At 45.7% G+C, this 18,610-nt stretch overlaps 2 protein-coding genes across 15 annotated transcripts in view; one reads left to right on the top strand and one right to left on the bottom strand.

The window, feature by feature from the left end:
- SLC31A2 (solute carrier family 31 member 2) overlaps positions 1-18,610 on the bottom strand; it is a 537,879-nt gene that overhangs the window by 159,680 nt on the left and 359,589 nt on the right. The gene's annotated exons all lie outside the window — the stretch shown is intronic.
- CACNA1B (calcium voltage-gated channel subunit alpha1 B) overlaps positions 1-18,610 on the top strand; it is a 345,062-nt gene that overhangs the window by 248,790 nt on the left and 77,662 nt on the right. For all 14 annotated transcript variants that reach the window (XM_081179581.1, XM_081179579.1, XM_081179591.1 and 11 more), the window contains 6 exons: positions 3,366-4,193; positions 9,604-9,821; positions 11,447-11,576; positions 12,643-12,772; positions 13,272-13,331; positions 15,164-15,270. In XM_081179581.1, the coding sequence (XP_081035707.1) occupies positions 3,366-4,193; positions 9,604-9,821; positions 11,447-11,576; positions 12,643-12,772; positions 13,272-13,331; positions 15,164-15,270 (1,473 nt within the window). The remainder of the gene's footprint in view (positions 1-3,365; positions 4,194-9,603; positions 9,822-11,446; positions 11,577-12,642; positions 12,773-13,271; positions 13,332-15,163; positions 15,271-18,610) is intronic.

Genomic DNA, 18,610 nt, shown 5'->3' with positions numbered 1-18,610 from the left:
CAGATGGCCATCATACCTCTGATAAAAAACCTCCAAGGAAGGAGAGTCCACCACCTCTCGTGGGGGTCTGTTCCACTGCTGAACAGCTCTTACTGACAGAAAGTTTTTCTGAATGTTTAGTTGGAATCGCCTTTCTTGCAACTTGAAGGCATTGGTTTGCGTCCTACCCTCCAGAGCAAGAGAAAAAAGCTTGTTCCATCTTCCATGTGAAAGCCCATAAGATAGTTGAAAATGGCTATTATTTCTCCTCTCTGACTCCTCTTTCCCAGGCTAAACACACCCAGCTGCTTCAAACATTCCTCATAAGACTTAGTTTCTAGATCCTTGATCATCTTGGTTGCCCTCCTCTGCACACATTCCAGCTTGTCAACATCCTTCTTAAATTGTGGTGCCTAGAACTGGACACAGTGTTCCAGGTGTGGTTTGACCAAGGCAGAATAGAGTGCAACTATTACTTCCCTTGATCTGGACAATATACTTCTGTTGATTCTGTTGATGTATCATAGTATTTTAATATTCTTTTGGAAGCCGCCCAGAGTGGCTGGGGAAACCCAGCCAGATGGGCGGGGTATAAATAATAAATTATTATTATTATTATTATTATTATTATTATTATTATTATTATTATTATTATTTATTATTATTCAGCCTAGAATAGCACTGGCTTTTTTTGCTGCTGCATCAGCCTGTTGACTCATGTTAAACTTGTGGTCCATCAAGACCCCTAGATCCTTTTCACATATACTGCTAGTAAGCAGGTGTCCCCCACCCTATATTTCTGCATCTGGTTCTTCCTGCCTAAATGCAGAGCCCTGCATTTGTCCCTATTGAAATTCATTCTGTTAGCTTGTGCCCAGTTCTCCAATCTGTTGAGGTCATTTGAATTCTGATTCTGTCTTCTGTGGCATTAGCTATTGTGTGGCAAGTCCCCTCCCCCATGTGAAATGAAGACACTGGACACATTATTTAAGGTTAATGGGCATAAAAAGGCCACAACTTTATTGATTACAGAATTGAAAGGTATTGGCCTTAGGCATTGGCTCCTATCAACTACCCGGCATGGAGACCGGGAAGGGTTATCCACAAGCCGTGGGAGTCCTGTTGAAGTACGCCAACTAGGATCCCATGGGTGTCACTGCTTGGAGCGTGCCGGAGGCCCTTACCTCCCTAGGTTTCGGACAAGGCAACGCCCCCCGGAGTCCTCTACCGGACTACCCTTTTCCTTGGGGGAAGGTGATGGCGCTTCCTCCCCCCCATTCATTTGCATAACAATTAACCCCTGCCAATGCCTAACCGCCAATACCGCGGAAGTTGTGACGTTTGCTACGAGGTAGGCGAAAAAACCAAAAGGCTGAAAGTACGCCAAATTGGAAAAATTCCTACCAGGACCCTTGCGGCGACCAACCGGAGTCCATAGCAAGGTCATAGCTAGCTAAGCCTAAGGGTGGGTGGGATGGGAAAACCGCTCAGCTGGAAAGGGGAAAGAGGGCGGTTCCCGGGCGTGCCTGGCCTTAAGTAGGCTAGGCCACGCCTCCCCAGCCCGCCGATTGGCGGACCGGGTTGAAGGCACGCCCGGGGATTCCCTGGATCTCGTGGGGGCAAAAGGCCATCCCCTGCATGTGTGGGAGGGGGTAGCCGGTAACCCCCTCTCCTCCCAAGCTCGGAAATGGCTCTGCTCCCAGTTTGGTGTCATCTGCAAATCTGATAAGCATTCCCTCAATTCCTTCATCCAAGTCATTTATAAAGATGTTAAACAACAACGGGCCCAGGACAGAACCCTGCGGCACCCCACTTGTCACTTTTCCCCAGGATGATGAGGAACTATTAATGAGTACTCTTTGGGTTCAGTGCTCTTTGGGTTCGGTGAGTCAACTAGCTAAAAATCCACCTAACAGTTACCTCATTCAACCCACATTGTACCAGCTTCCTCTCAAGAATATCATAGGGGACTTTGTCAAAAGTCTTACTGAAATCAAGCTATACTATGCCCACACCATTTGTTTGATCCATCAGGTTTGTAATTTCATCAAAAAAAGAAATGAGATTGGTCTGGCATGACTAATTTTTTAGGAAACCCATGCTGGGTCTTAGTAATCACAGCATGCTTTTCTAAATGCTCACAGACTGACTGTTGAATTATCTGTTCTAAGACCTTCCCTGGTATCAATGTTAAGCTCACCTGGATCTTCCTTTCTTCCCCTTTTGAAGATGGGGACAACATTTGCCAACTTCCAGTCTGTAGGGACCTCACCTATTCTCCAAGAATTCTCACAGTTCATAGATAAAGGCTCTGAGCTCCTTTAGTACCCTTGGATGCCGCTCATTAGGCTCTGGAGATTTGAATTCATTTAAAGTAGCTAGGTGTTCCCTTACTACCTTTTTTCCTATCTTGGGCTTCAGCTCCCTCCTTACATAATTTATTGTGTTATCTCCAGGCTGGGCATCACTTTCCTTTTGGGTGAAGACAGAGGCAAAGTAGGTGTTTAGTAATTCCGCCTTCTCTCTGTCACCAATAGCATTTCTCTGTCTTCTCCACACAGAGGACCTACCACTTGTTTGTTTTTCCTCTTACTTTGGACATAGCCAAAGAAACCTTTTTTATTATTTTTAAACTCTCTTGCAAGCCTGAGCTCATTCCAAGCTTTAGCCAATCTGACTTTTTCCCTGCAACTGTTGTCTACTCCTTTGTGATTTCCCCTTTCTTCTATTTCTTATACATGCCCTTCTTAACTCTCAGATCATCGGTAAGCTCCTTATGCAGCCTCCCACTTTTCTTTCTTGTAGGTGTAGCCTGCAATAGAAGTCTAGTAGCTTCAGAAAGTAATCTGACCATGACACTTCTTTTATTCCATTTGATAAATAGAATCACCCATGTCCACAGAGGTAAATCCATGGCTATGAGAAGGGCCAGATTTATGCAGGGACAGCCCTATGGAGGCCATGTATTCCATGTAAGTCCCAAGCAGTTTCTTGTAAGGTTGCGTTGGCATGGATGTTAAAATCACCTAGGACCACCAGACTAGTAGGAAACCAGGCCAGGGTTGACAGGGCAGTGGCTCCACTGTCTGTACTGCATCTTCAGCCAGAAAGGTTGCCTGAGTGACTTGTGTAAGATCAGGAGCAAACAGTATCAAAGAGGACATCTACAGTTTTCTGGAAGATTCTACCCTTTCTTATGTATTCTACCAGCCATCTTGTCATTACCCCCACATTCATTTTTCCTTCACCTTGTAGTCCCAGATCTTGCTGTTGTAGTGCTATGGGTAAGATGGTAACCACCTTTCCCCCCTGCTTCCCTTCCTTCTTCTCCATCTTCCCCTTCCTGCAACCGCTCCTTTCTTTCTTCCTCTCTCTCTCTTCTATAGCAAGCAGCAGAATGCCTCCAAGTCCAAATCCGTGTGGGAGCAGAGAACCAGCCAGATCCGAATGCACAACTTCCGGACGAGCTGTGAAGCCCTGTACAACGAGCTGGACCCAGAAGATCGAGTTCGTTATGCTACCAACCTTCACATCCGCCCAGATATGAAAACTCACTTGGACCGCCCCCTAGTGGTTGAGCCAAGGAGTGACAGCCGCAACAATAACATCAACAAGCTGAGTCCTGTTGATGTGCAAGAGGTCACGGAGGAAGTGAAGCCCCCACCAGCTGTGAGCACTGAGGGTCAGCGGAAGCATCACCGACATCGAGATAAGGACAAGGGGGGAGAACAGGAGAAGAGCAATGTGCCGAAAGATGAGAATGGGGAATCTGGCCCAAACCATAAAGAGGAGCGTCATCGAACACACAGGAGCCGCAGTAAAGAGGGCGAGAGGAGTGGGAAGGAAGGGAAAAGCGAGCGCAGCCGGGGCCAGGAAGGAGGTAGGAGGCATCACCGCCGTGGGTCAGTGGAGGAAGGAGCCGAGAGAGAGCACAGACGCCATCGGGGTCACCGGCACTCAGCCGAGCGGCAAGCAAAAGAAGGCAATGGAACCATCAACGGAGCCAAGACGGAGCGTCGTTCACGTCACCGGGGTGGGTCCAGGCCTGGGAACCGGGAAGGTGACCCTGGCTCGAAAGGGGAAGGAGGGGAAGAACCCCACAGACGGCACAAGATGCGACACAAGGCCCTGTCCACGTATGATTCAGTGGAGAAGCCGAACGGGGAAAAGGAGGGAGAGGCAGGAGAGAAGGAGCTGAGGAATCACCAGCCAAGGTGAGTCTGGTTCTGTCCCAATGAAGTGCTTGGTCTGTGCAGGACGAAGGTCATCTCAAGGGCTGGGTCCATTTTTGGGGCTCAGGAGACATGCTGAGTCCCACAGTTCACTGTACTGGTTAGAGTGTCAGACTAGGACCTGAGAAAGTGTGGGAATGTTCAGGGAGGCAGGAGAGGATATATTGTTTAATCCTTCTCAACTTGTGTTAGCAAGTTCTATAATTTTGCAGAGTAACATTCCCCTTTTAAACTTACACAGTGGATAACTTGTTGCCAGAGTTGCATAAGCCTCTAAAATAAGTTTCCTGGTAATTCCCCTTTATTCCCTCCTAAAAAGAATAGACACGACACAGTCTTGTATAAAAAGTATAAAATAGTTTACTCACACATTCTGTTCACAGATGGATCCCAGAAGGCAGACCTAGGTTATAAAATGCCTGTATACACACTTGGAATCTATCCCATAAGGAGATAGTTCCTTTGTCCTCTCTTGGCTGGAGGCCAAGAGAGCATCTCAGGCTAAGGAGATGTTGCTTCTTCAAGGAATGGAGTCAGAGAGAGGGATGGCTGCCTGCCCTGTGCTATTTTGTTACCTGCACAGGTAAGGTCACGCCCACCTCTGGTCACATGTAGAGGAAGTTTGTCCCAACCCAGGAGGAAACAGGAAGTTTATCTACTGGCTGGACAAACATCCCTCTCTAGGAATGTTGTATTTGACTGCTCTGTGTTTCACATCCCACAGAAAGTATGTTTCAAATCTCCACTTGGTCACCTTAGGCCTGCCACCTGCTTTCAGCCTACCTGACCTCACAGGGTTGCTGTGAGGATGAAATGAGGAGAGGGGAGGAAACTGTCACCTTGAGCTCCTTAAAGAAAATGTGGGATGTTAAACAAACAAACAAACAAACAAACAATAGATACTCCTTGCCAACTCTTGCTTGCAGGATGGAGGTAAGAGTGTAAACAGGGTGGCAATTCCCAGTCCCAAAGATGTAGACAGTGGAAATAATTGATTTGACTAACGTAGGTCTATTAACTTCAGTGGGTCTGCTTTGATTAGAACATACTGTATAAAGCCTTCCTGTTCCATGTTGCTTACATTTTTATTTAAGTATTTAACAACATTCTTAGTTGGCTCCAATGATTGCCGGTTGCCTCTGTGGCCAAAAGGAAGTAACAATTTCTTGTTTCCTTTCCTACATTGTCTTTATACATCCAAATTAACAGACTAAACAATAACCTTTGTAATCCTTCATATAATTGCAACCAACCAATAAGGCTAAAAGTCAGAACCTGTTTCTACCTGAGAGCCAGTGGGAGTTGGTCAATTTGGGGACGATGAGGCTGTACCACACCACACTTGGTCTGCCCTCAGCCAATCCTCACATGACTGCCTTTTTACATACAACCAATCAGTGGGAGGCTCTGCAGTTTTGACTCTTACTCTTGGTCTCCCTGCCAGACCCAGCCACCACCAATTGTAGGCAATTGTTTTTCCCCAGAGGTGGGGCTATCCTCCATCCACTACCACAGTTCAAGCACACACTGCAGCCAGACCAGTGCTTTGAGGAGAGAAGAGGGAAGAGCTGATGGACAGGAACAAGTCTCAGGGGAAAGAGAAAGAGAGAGACAGAGGGGTGGAGGCCACTTTGGACCACTGGGAAGAGGTTTTCTAGCCCTGCACATTCATTCATTCATTCATTCATTCATTGCATTTTCATCCCACTTTTTTGTCTCCAATGATCTCAATGTGGTGTACATGGTTCAAATCCCCACTCAGCTATGAAGATGTCTGGGTGAGGTCTTCTGCCAGACACTACCTTTCAGCCTAACACAGGGTTGTTGTAGAGGTTTACTGAGGAGGGGGGACAGCTATGTTAAGCTCTTTGGAGAAAAATGGTGGGATATAAATGCAATAAATGAATAAAATGGCTCCAATCAGAGGCTTAATGATCACTGCAGATCTCCCCACAAACACTTCTGATTTCCCCAGCATTTATGATAACTTGGGAGAATTGCTTCATGGCCAAGGTGCCAGCTCAGCTTTGGAGGAAAAGCTTAGCTCTGGAGGAAAGGGGGAATGCATGCAGGGACTGCAATGTAATGATACTGCTGCAAGGTACAAACTCTGATTAGGAATAAATGGCTCCCCCAGGGTTGCTGTTAGCTGCTTGCATAGGGACGAGCAGGGCTGGTATAGATTTTGGCTGCTGGAGTCTCCTTGCGGGGTCTTGTTTTTAAAGATTTTTGGATTTTTGGAACAGTTCCTGAGCTATAATAATACACTTGAGAGCAATTTACATGCCACAGCCAATTAATCAGCAGGACTTGAGAAAGCCTTTTCTGCACTTTGCCAGACGATGACTGTGTGGTTGCCCTGATGTCCCTGGGGCCAGTTTTGGCACCCCTTCACTTGGCATTCTGGGGCTGTGAACTTAGACTTCCTTAGCAAAAGCCTATTCCTAGTGAATATTTTCTATGTCTCTGGATCAGCAGGAACTGGTTCATTTGAACAATAGCACACTGCTCCACCAAGCTGAGTTTGCCCTCAGCCAGCGCCCACCTGCCTGCTTTCTTACTTACAGCCAATCTAGGGAGTGGCACTGCCCATCAGCCCCCTCCTCCTTTGACTCAGATTTGCTCTGGAAGAACTCAACAGTGAAGAGGAGATGGGGGAAAACAAGAATTACTTTCTCCTGTCATTAGGTCTGGTGCCACCTACTGCTGCCCTCCCTGGCTTCCACCCTACCAGTCCCAGTGGGCACAAGGCCAGTATTGACTTTCTGGGGTTTCTGATGGTTTCTGAACCATCATCAACCCAATATTCCACACTAGAGGAAGGGGTAATAGCTGCAGTTGTCAACTTAGCAAAGTCTTATAAAAACATCAGCACCACAAAAACTCTAAATAGCAAAATGTAATCCCCACCTTTATGGTGTCAAATGAATGGCAGGGAGACAAAGCAGCTCCCAAATCTGCTAGGCAGACAAACTCAGGTTAGTCTGCTTTGGAATCTGAGTAGGGCAGGTTCCTCCACCATCCTTATCTTCTGCCCTTACATTTGGATGAGGATGCTACCCCATTACCTGAAGCCAGACTTGCCTGTCTGTCCAATAGGATTCTATATGGAGAATGTGTGCAGGTGTGCATCATGCCAAGAGATGGGGAATATCAGCCCTCTGGGCCTCTGTATCTGGATCTGGTGACCCAGGTCCAGGTCACATGTCCTTCCTCACTCATCCTACTCCATACCTTCGTTGGGTGTTTCCCCCCCTGGCTGGGATATGCCCATTCTCAGAGTTTAAGAATGACTCTTGCTTGCCTGGATGGAGGATAGACGAGAAGTGTCTATGTTGTAGAAACCACCTACTTTTGTCTATGACTCTGATGGTTGTCCAGAAAGGAACATAGCCTCCAGGATGAAAAACATTCTCTGCCCCTCATCTTGCCCTTCACTTCGGGAAGGGGGAAAAAATGTTTCAGGCCAGTCCAGGTCATGCCTGGAAACAAAGTTGGAAACAGCAAAGCAGATTGAATAAGCTCATGACAGACAGCCTCTGTCAATAATCTGGCAGCTCTGTTCTTCATAGTGTTTGAAGCTGTCCAAAGGCACGTAAATTCATAACGTGAATCAAGCCTGGGAATCTTGGACGACAACAAACCCTCTGCTTAACATGACTTGAGAAATCAGAAGTCTCTGCTATCATTGATTCACAGTTCACAATGTAGTGAGAAAGGGGTATGGTGGCAATGGTGTTTCTCTGTGTGCTCTCAAGCTGGGTTCTTCAATCAAATAACTTCTTCTCAGGAGCCTGTTACACCTAAAGCAGCCACAGAAAGACTCTTCAGTTGCAGGATTTAATTTTCCTTTCATTCCATGTTTTGCAGAACAAATGAGTTCTGGTACCAATCACCACAATTTGTTGTTTATTAGACCGCCTCTTCCCTCCGAAAGAGCTCAAGCTTTTGTTCATGGTTCTCCCCTTCCTCATTTAATCCCCACAAGAACTGGCTCAAGGTAATCAAATGGGAATTTGAACCGTGGCCTTCCACATCCTTGTTGTTGTTTAGTCATTTAGTTGTGTCTGACTCTTTGTGACCCCATGGACAAGAGCACGCCAGGCACTTCTGTCTTCCACTGCCTCCCGCAGTTTGGTCAAACTCATGCTGGTAGCTTCGAGAACACTGTCCAGCCATCTCATCCTCTGTCGTCCCCTTCTCCTTGTGCCCTCCATCTTTCCCAACATCAGGGTCTTTCCCAGGGAGTCTTCTCTTCTCATGAGGTGGCCAAAGTATTGAAGCCTCAGCTTCACGATCTGTCCTTCCAGTGAGTACTCAGGGCTGATTTCATTCAGAATGGAGAGGTTTGATCTTCTTGCAGTCCATGGGACTCTCAAGAGTCTCCTCCAGCACCATAATTCAAAAGCATCAGTTCTTCGGCGATCAGCCTTCTTTATGGTCCAGCTCTCACTTCCATACATCACTACTGGGAAAACCATAGCTTTTACTATACGGACCTTTGTTGGCAAGGTGATGTCTCTGCTTTTTAGGATGCTGTCTAGGTTTGTCATTGCTTTTCTCCCAAGAAGCAGGCGTCTTTTAATTTCGTGGCTGCTGTCACCATCTGCAGTGATCATGGAGCCCAAGAAAGTAAAATCTCTCACTGCCTCCATTTCTTCTCCTTCTATTTGCCAGGAGGTGATGGGATATCCTAGTCCAACACATCCTAGTCCAACACTAATCATTATACCACACTGGGTTACCACCATTATATTCACACTGCATCATCATCGTCATGTGTTTGTATGCCACCTTTCCATAGTTAAACCATATTCAAGGTGGCTTACAACATGGACAGATTTACACAATTAAAAAAAATCCACAAGCAGTCATAAGCAATAAAGAAGAACAGCTGAAGTAAGTACACAATTAAGCAGTCCCCTCATAGGTTATAATAAGATCTCACAATTTACATACAAAAAATCAATACTGATAACAGCAAAGCTAAGAATCTCCATAATTAAATCTTGACTCTAAAAACCCCTCTAAAATATACCCCAAGTGCCTTGAGGCATCCTGAGCAGCAGGTCCTGCAGAACTGTACAGCCAGGTACAAAATAGGGTGGGGAGGGACACGGATCCAGATGCAAAAGGGCAGCTTAGGGGGAAAGGCCAGTTACCTACTTACCTCCCTGGGTAGTAGAATTACAACTCCACATACAGTTCAGGGTAGGATTTTTATAAGCTTTTTGTTGATGCAATGAAGTATAAGGAGTTTTCTGACCTCCTGCAAATCATCCAGGAAGTCAACAGGTAGATCCTGGCCTGAAGAAGCTATGGAAGGGCTTCAGCCCCAAAGACCTGACTCACGGTGATGTTTTTGTTGTTGTCTCTGTTCTTGTAATCTCAGGGAAGGTCAGTGTGACACAGAGGCCAGTGGGAGTGTGACTGTTGCCCCTCTGCACACCTTGCCTAGCACTTGTCTGCAGAGGGTGCTTGAACAGCCAGAAGATGCTGACAATCAGAAGAACGTCACTCGCATGGGTCAGCCATCTCTGGACAAATCTGCAACTGTGAACATTCCTGTCACTGTCACGGCACCTCCTGGGGAAGCTGCCATCATACCAAGTGAGTTACTCCAACAGACTATTATTCCATCCATTGTTCACGCTTTGATGACCTCCCACCTGGACTGTGGTAATGTGCTGTATGTGGGGCTTCCCCTGAAGATGATCCAGATGCTGCAGCTAATGCAGAATGCAGCAGCTGGGCTGGTAAGTGGGGTAGCCGGATGGGTGGTGTGTCACTGTTTCTGAAAGTGATTCACTGGCTGCCAGTGAGCAGATGGGTCCAGTTCAAGGTGTAAGTATTAGCGTTCAAAGTTCAGAATGGCCTGGGACCCAAGTACCTAAAATTCTATAATCAGCAGGCAAGGCTTTGATGGTCCTGCCACCAGCGGCGTTGCACCCTTTGCAGGACCAGGGGATAGGCGCAGAGGGTAAATTTTGGGAGGATTTAAAAAACATGCCTGTTTACTGAGGCATTTGATGGCTGAAATATACTGTTTCTGCCAATCATAAGACCACTGGTTGGAGAATGTTTTAATATACACACACAAACTGCTGTGTTTTTCACCCTGGGCTCCTTCAGGGAGAAGGGCAGAATATAAAATGAAATAAATGTTCAGCTCAGTTTTATCTACTCAAACTGGCAGTGGTTTTCCAAGATCTTGGGCACTGGTATTTTCCTCCATTGCATTGGCCATTGACTGATGGAGTTGCAGTTCAGCAACATCTGGAGTCCTAAATGTTCCCTGCATCCTTGCTACTATAGATGCTCTAGTATTGAACTATGTTCCATATGGTTCTTTCTGAGATGGGTTAGGACTCTGAGTTCTGGGGGCAGAGGGACACCACTCAGGTTCTGAACCAGCTGTCTCCAATGAAACTGTCACCACCTCCAGATTGTCAGTATTTTGTAGGAGGGATTCTGAGTAGACCTGGTTAGGATTTCTCTACAACCAATTAACTGGCTAAAATCAGGCAGTTAACTAGCCACATCACTAAGACATCCTTCCCCAGCTTGGTGTGTTCCAGGTGTTGATGGATTCCTACTTTCCTCAGTTCCAGCCAGCATGGCCAATGGTCAGGAGTGACAGTAGATGTAGTACAGCCAGATCTGGAAGGCCACTGGTTCCCCATCTGTGCTCACCAGCTGGAAGGGCCCTAAGTTGGGAAAGGCTGCTTTACTGTCATGTTCTAGTCTAGTGTCAGATCCCTTAGAGAAACCAGAGGCAAGGCTGGTCAAGAGTTGCCAGACCATGTACAGCTCCGAGTGAGCAACTTGCTCCCACAAAGCTTGGGAGCAGACTGAGGCCTTTTAAGTCTGTGTCTCCAGACTACCTCTTTTGGCTCCAGTCCTTATAAAGAGACCTTCAGAAGGACCAACCTTCTGGCATGAAGATGGCCACTCTTCCTTTGTTCCACAGCCTCCCTCTTGATGCGCTCCATGTGCCACCAGACTCAGGGAAATGTGTCTGTGAGAGTCCTGGCTCTGGACCTACAGGTTCTGGTGGTCTGATATGTTCCTCTTGTGGTTCCTGTCCAACAGCTTCAGGCACAGTGGTCTCCCTATCTTTAGCTCCCTGTCTGATGTCCTGCAGCTTCTGACTCAGTGTCCAGATTGCTGCTAGTTTCAGTAATTAGGAAGCCCCCATTTTGATGCCTTGTTGTCAATGTGTTTGTCAACTGCAGTGAACAACATTGAATTTGAAACTAAAACAGAAGAGAAGAAAGACATGGATGTGGATGATGACTTTACAGAGAAGGGACCAAAACCTATCCTGCCATATAGCTCCATGTTCATCTTAAGTCCTACAAACCCGTAAGTCCTCACAGCTGCTTTTCTGCATTGTATGTCTAAACTGTTTTTAAAGGGTTGCAGTCAATGTTAGTCCTACTCAAAGTAGACCCATTGAAAGTAATACACGTGATGAACTTAGAGCTATTGAGCCCAATGGATCTACTCTGTGTAAAACAGAGGGCTTATCCAGACTTCCTTCTGTGCTGCGTTTCTAGGCACAGGACTGGGCTCTAAAGCTCTGTGTCCAAGCAGGTTTTTTTGGGGGGGGGGTTTATCTTGGCGCTTTCCTTGGGAAAACCCACATTTTACATATGGCAACCAGGTTTTCTGCAGATTGCCATTTGCTCCAACTCAGTGGCAAAACCTGCGTTTTCCCAGGGAAAACACAGGAGTGAAAAAGGGTTTGGACACAGAGCTTTAAAGCGCAAACCTGTGCTTGGAAAATGCAGCACAAAAGAAAGTCTGGATGAGCCCTTAGCTGTATACAGCCCAATAAGCCAATAAGCCAGTGACAGATTCATGGTCATCATGGCATTGTACCCAGCCATTGGGTGAGGGTCCTCTATTTTTTCCACCAAGTAAACTGGACTGTGTCAAAATCATGGATCTTGGGCTGCTGCCCCTTTTGACTCTGACCTTTGGCTCCTTGGATATCTACTATATATTTTGGATAGACACTCAGTATGCATTAGGACACTCTATGTTTGGATGCAGTTGAGTGCCATTCTGAATCAATATGGCAGTCTGAACCATTGAAAACTGCACAGATTTCCGCTGATTAATTTCAAAACTGCATAGATATTTTGGTTCCTTGAAATTCCTGAGCAATGCCAAGCACAAGCCTGCTTACACAGAGATATGAAAATTAGGTCCCGTCCTATTTTTTTGACTGTGATTTGTTTTAATTGATTTTAGCACTGTGTTTCTATTTAAAACAATAATTGTAGCCTACATGGGGACTTTATGTTGAAGGGCAGCTAAGAAATCAAATAAGTAAATGAAAATAAATATAGCTGTCACATGTGGAAAAACCACTTCTTTGTTGTGCTCTTAAAATACGTATACATAAATGGTCTGGCCCTTACAGAATCCGGCGACTGTGCCATTACATTGTGAACATGCGTTACTTTGAAATGGTCATCCTCATCGTCATAGCCCTCAGCAGTATTGCCCTGGCAGCGGAAGACCCCGTCCAAGCTGAGTCACCAAGGAATGAGGTAAGGAATAGCATCTTATGAAATCTCCGCAAGGTTGCTGCTAAACTTGCCATTCCGAGTAGGTGGGGTGGGTGTTTATAGGAAACAACCCTACAATCTCCCACATATTTTCTGCATGTTTCCACAGGCACCATGCACCTGCAACTCCCATCAGCCATGGCTATTGGCCATGTTGCTGAAGGTTGATGGGAATTATGGTTCAGCAATATCTGCAGCACCAAAATTTCCCCATCCCTGGTGCAGGGACATCCCCCAGCCTGGCTCACCACCTGGGGCACATGTTCAGAGAGCTCAGGGTTTCTAGTTCTAGCCTAGGCAGATCCTATCACTCTCTGAGTACTCTAGGAGGAAGTGGGGGAACCCTTTAAAGACTTGAAGCAAGCCATATGGAATCCTAGTAGTAAAATGTTCTATCTCCTTAGAAGCATGACATTTTCTCATCTAATTACATTTTCGCTGCTTCCTTTTTTTAACATCAAACTTCCCGTTCTGATTTTAGGCTCTCAAGTACCTGGATTACATATTTACAGGTGTCTTTACATTTGAGATGGTGATAAAGGTAAGAATATCTCTCCAGTACTCTTATGATCTCTCTGCACAGAGGAACAGGAAGCGAGCTGGGCCTTTGCGGGCAGGGAGCTGCATGGCTAATGTAGCAGTCAAGAAGACTGCTGATTCTGTATTTAGACTACCCTCATGCTCTTTTTGGAATGGCATGGCACCCCTTTTTTGTGCTCCTCACTATAAGCCTTCACCAGAAGTCATTTTCAGCAAAATTTCACTGGGGGTTAAGCAGCTGTCAGACCCACCAATGCTTTTGGTGGTATTTTTGGGGTGCTCCTTTGCTGATGAAAGGGTCACTTGAGGGTAGATTTGGACTTCAAGGAGGTGAAACTGCTGCAGTGCTTGGAAGCTGGTGCAGAAATGCAACAGCTTAGATGCTCTCCATGTTACACTGGCCTTAGTTCAACTGCACTGGCTTCTGGCTCATTTCTGGGCCCAATGCAAGGTGCTGGTTGCTTTCCTAGGTAAAGGTAAAGGGACCCCTGACCATTAGGTCCAGTCGTGGCCAACTCTGGGGTTGCGGCACTCATCTCGCTTTATTGGCTGAGGGAGCCAGCGTACAGCTTCCGGGTCATGTGGCCAGCATGACTAAGCTGCTTCTGGCAAACCAGAGCAGCGCACGGAAACGCCATTTACCTTCCCACTGGAGTGGTACCTATTTATCTACTTGCACTTTGATGTGCTTTTGAACTGCTAGGTTGGCAGGAGCAAGAACCAAGCAACGGGAGCTTACCCTGTTGCGGGAATTTAAACCACCGACCTTCTGATTGGCAAGTCCTAGGCTCTGTGGTTTAACCCACAGCGCCACCCATGTCCCGGTTGCTTTCCTACACATCCCTAAATTGTTTGAGCTCAGAATATCTGAAAGACAGCTTCCCTTCATATGAAACTGCCCTTATGTTATGATAATCTTCCCAGGAACCTCAGGCTGTGGGGCTGTGGGTGCAGCCCTCCAAATCTTTCCATTTGATCCTCAGCCACACTTATCACTGGCCCTGCTATGCATAGCGCTGGAGTGGTTTTGCCTGGATGAAATGTGCCCTTGAACTGATGGGGCCACTTGCTTCTCCTTACAGAGCACAGAGAAGGGTGTGTGAGTGTGTGTAGAAACTAACCTGCTGCACCATGGTAAAATTAACACGTGTTGCTCTGTCCACTTTTGCTTCTGGCCCCACCCAGAAGGGAATGCCACCCTTGGCTGAAAAAGGTTCCCCACTCCTTATATATGCTAATACTCCTAACAGATTTGTATTGTTTGTAAGTAATAGCCTTTGTACAAAATAAATGGCCAGTGGTCTCTGCACATGGACTTGATTGTCGGGTGGGGTGGCGTGGGGTGGGGAGAGACTGAAATGCAATGTGGGATAATGCAACAATGACTGCTAGCCATGATGGCCACTTTCTCCCACGTTCAGTGTGTCTGAATACCAGTTGCAGAGAATCACAGGTGGGCAGAGAGCTGTTGCTCTCATGTCTTGCTTGTGAGCACCTAGTTGGTCACTGTGAGCAAATGATGCTGGATAAGATGGGCCATTGGCCTGATCCAGCTGCAGGGCATTCCGCTCATTTTATTGCACCTCTTGCTTGTGACTCTCTTGTCCAAGGATGGAGAACTTGTGGCCCTCTAGACTCCAATTCCCATCAGCCAACAGCCCACATGGTTAGTGGTCAAGGATTATGGAAGTTGTAGTCCAGCAAGATCTGGAAGCCCATCCCCCATATCTGCCCGTGTCTTTTTTCTATCCGTCTCTGCATGCCACACACAATCTGTTGCACCCTTGAATATCTCATGCTGTGCTCTGCTTTGCTTTGGTTTCTTCTCTGAAGATGATTGACTTGGGCCTGATACTTCATTCTGGTGCCTATTTTCGTGACCTCTGGAACATCCTGGATTTTATTGTGGTCAGTGGGGCTCTGGTGGCTTTCGCCTTTTCGTAAGTAGTTTTCGCTTATGGACTTTGTGGGTTTACTGGATCAAGAAGCAGGGTGACACTGAACTCAAAATGTCAATGGGTGTGACAGCTTATTTTTGGGGGTGGTTGAGTTAAGCAATTCCCATTTCAGTTTGGTGACCCCAAACATGTGCAGACTCTGGAGTCATGGATTGCCTCCAATTAAGTTTTACTCAGGGAATTAAAACAGCTTTTAGCCCCCTTAACAAGCCACAGTTCCCAGGATTCTTTGGGGGAAGCCATGGCTGTTTAAAGTGGTATGATACTGCTTTTAATATATAGTGCAGATGGAGCCTTAGTTATGCTCATTAATTTCAATGAACCTACTCTGAGTGGGACTATAGTCTCAATGTATTTATTTATTTTATTAGATTTCTTGCCCACCATAAATTTCCAGGGTGGGCTACAACCATATAATATATAATTATAAAAAGTGATAAACCCATTACAATTATAAGACATATAAAGCCATATGGAACAGAACACAAAATTCAACTAAAGAGGTGGGTCCTACAATGCAAAATACTTTACCTGTCAAAGTGTGGGGTGGGGTGGGTTAAAGAAGTGCAACTTAAGCATCCAGTGGAAGCTGTACAGTGAAGATGCTAGATGCACCTCTGTGGAGGGGGAGTTACACAATTTAGGGACCCTGCCCTGGAACTCCATTCCTTGCACTCTGAGGGTGATGGAACTACCAAGAAACTCTACTCTACAGATCTTAGCACCTGAGGAGGTCATTAGGGATGGAGATGGTCTTTCAGATATATTTCCCTCCTCCTTTGCATAGTTTTATGGATTCGCAAAGGGTGAGGTGGATTTTGTGGCCACTTCATGCATGGCCAAGAAGGGGGCAGGAAAGACAGCAGGTCTGCATAATATCTGCATATGTATATTTAAAGGCTGTTAGGTGGCACAGTTTACAGTCAGAGCGATTGCTATTACAGCATTGGGTTGCCTTAAAACTTAAGACTTTCATAAACAGTCTTGGCAAATGTACCTGAAAATATTCTAAACATCAAATATGAAGTAGTCCACCAAAAACAATGCCATATAGCCATGGAGGTGGGAGGGATGTATGTTAAAATTATTCCATGCTATACCAGGGCCATCCTTAGCATATGCATCACCAGGGCGCAAAGATCTTCCCAGCGCCCCCAAATTTAGTTCAGACCCCAAATTAACTTTAGCATTTGTCGTAAAATGAAGAAAAAAAATGCAGCTCACGGAATTCATAGTGTGTGTGTGCTCTGGGCATGTTTTTGTGGAAATGGAAAACTAAAATCACGTGCTGAAATGCATGTGTAGTAGAGCCCTAAGTAGTTAGTCAAAGAAAATGCCGACAAATAGCGAAAATAAACATTATTTTTTAATCTATTTCTCTAAACGAATTTGAACTGTAAGTGATGAAATTAAAATGCAATTTGCAATGTTTCACTTGGGGTCAGCGGCACCTTTGACGTGACTGATCTCGCGTGGCTTGCATGCAGCCAGCAGGCAGCTCAATACAATATGTAATGTAATATTTTGTAAGAGTTAATTTTGCGTGCACGGAGCTGTTGAGAATGACATGCCGTCGTTGACTCGTCTGACAAGCGCTGCCGTTGTGAATGACAAGCGCGTCTTTGGTAAATGAGCGGACAAAGTTGAAAGTCCTTTAGTGAAACAGTTTACCCCATGTGCAAATTAATTGAAACAAACAATGAATTAGAAGTTTATTGTACAAAACTCACATATACGTACATTAGTAACAGATACGACCTTTTAAGCAGCATTTGAACACAGTTTGGCATGGAATCTATTAGTTTCGAACAGTCACTGTTGATTTTCAGAAGCTGATTCAGGCGCTGATTACCACACTTGAATCAATGCCTGAATGAGCTTCTGCGTAGTCATACAGCACAGAGGCGACTTTTGCGTATAGCCCACAAATTCTCAATGGGATTTACGTCCGGGGAATTCCCTGGCCAATCAAGTACCTGTATTTGCTGCTCTGTCATGAATTTCTTTTGATGTGTGACAGGGGGCTAGGTCCTGCTGCAATATCCCAGTACCATCAGGATACCTCTTTTCCAGTTCTGGAATAACTCTCTTTCATAGAACCTCAATCTATTGTGGTGAACACATCATTCCTTCTATTGGCTGCAGGCTTCCAACACCTTAATGATCAACTGACTTTTCGTGTTTGTTCTGAGTACAGGATTATGAGCAAGATAGAAAATGTGATTTGTTTCAATTAATTTGCGCAAGGGTGTAGGTATACATTTCGGTGATACCTATGTATATATGTGTTTGTTTTTCTAGCTTGATCAAAATTATTTATTATTTCATAACAGGTAGATAGTTAAGAGCTTAGGTGGCTTCAGCAGTGGGCGCCTGGCACCACCCAGAATTCAGCGCCCAGGTGCCCTGCACCCCTTGCACCTCCGGGTAAAGATGGCCCTGCGGGTTACCCTTACAAACTGGAAGTGTTGTGATATAAGTTGGGGCCCTTCCTGGTGTCCTTTTTATTGTGCATTCAGGATGATATGGGGCATTTGATTGGGGGTCCCACTTTCAATACTCTTTGTGCCCACAAAGGTTTGTGGACAAATATACTACTTTGTTTCCAAACGGTGCATAGCCTGTCACATCCTGCTAAAACTTTTAATATCAGAAATGTTCCCAGGGGTCAGGTGGGGGGCATTATCTTGCTTTCATTGTGCAATAGTGCAAGAGTGTCCCTCCAGACGTCTGTAGTGTGGTGACGTTGGGTTAGCACTGGCAAGGCTGATCCTGTTCCTCGGTCACTCTCAACCTACTTTGCTCAGCAAGGCACTTCCATTGCTCTGCATAGTAGGGGTGCCATATTTCATAAAGTGAAAACCAGGACACCCCAAAATTGTTGAGCTTTTCGGAAGTTCCCCCCGGACATCAATTCCGCCTTTGATGGGAGGGGAAGAGGTCCGAATGTTCAAAAGAACTTTTTTAATTATGTGTTTTGAAATGGTTAAAGTTTATAATGTATAAATTTATGTAAAACTAATTAAAAGATTATTATTATTATTATTTAAATCGCCTTTCAAATCGCGGTAATGTCCGGACATATGGCAGCCCTAGCATGTAGGCACTACCATTGAATAGCTGCTTGTAACTCTACAGGGGAGGAACGTGGATCCCTTCTAATTCTCTCCCCCTCAAAAAGATATATGAATAAATCAAATTTAAAGGGGCCCAACACACACACAAAACAAGACAAGACCCTGGAGCTGTTCGTCTGCAATTTGGCGGGTTTCTTACCCAAGCATACGTGTCTCCTGCCTGCTATTTTCATATCAGTTGCCCA

This window comes from Podarcis bocagei (genome assembly GCF_964188305.1).
Source record: "Podarcis bocagei genome assembly, chromosome: Z".
Lineage (NCBI taxonomy): Eukaryota > Metazoa > Chordata > Lepidosauria > Squamata > Lacertidae > Podarcis > Podarcis bocagei.
The sequence above is the reverse complement of the archived record's forward strand: the minus strand, read 5'-3'. Positions and strand labels throughout refer to the sequence as shown.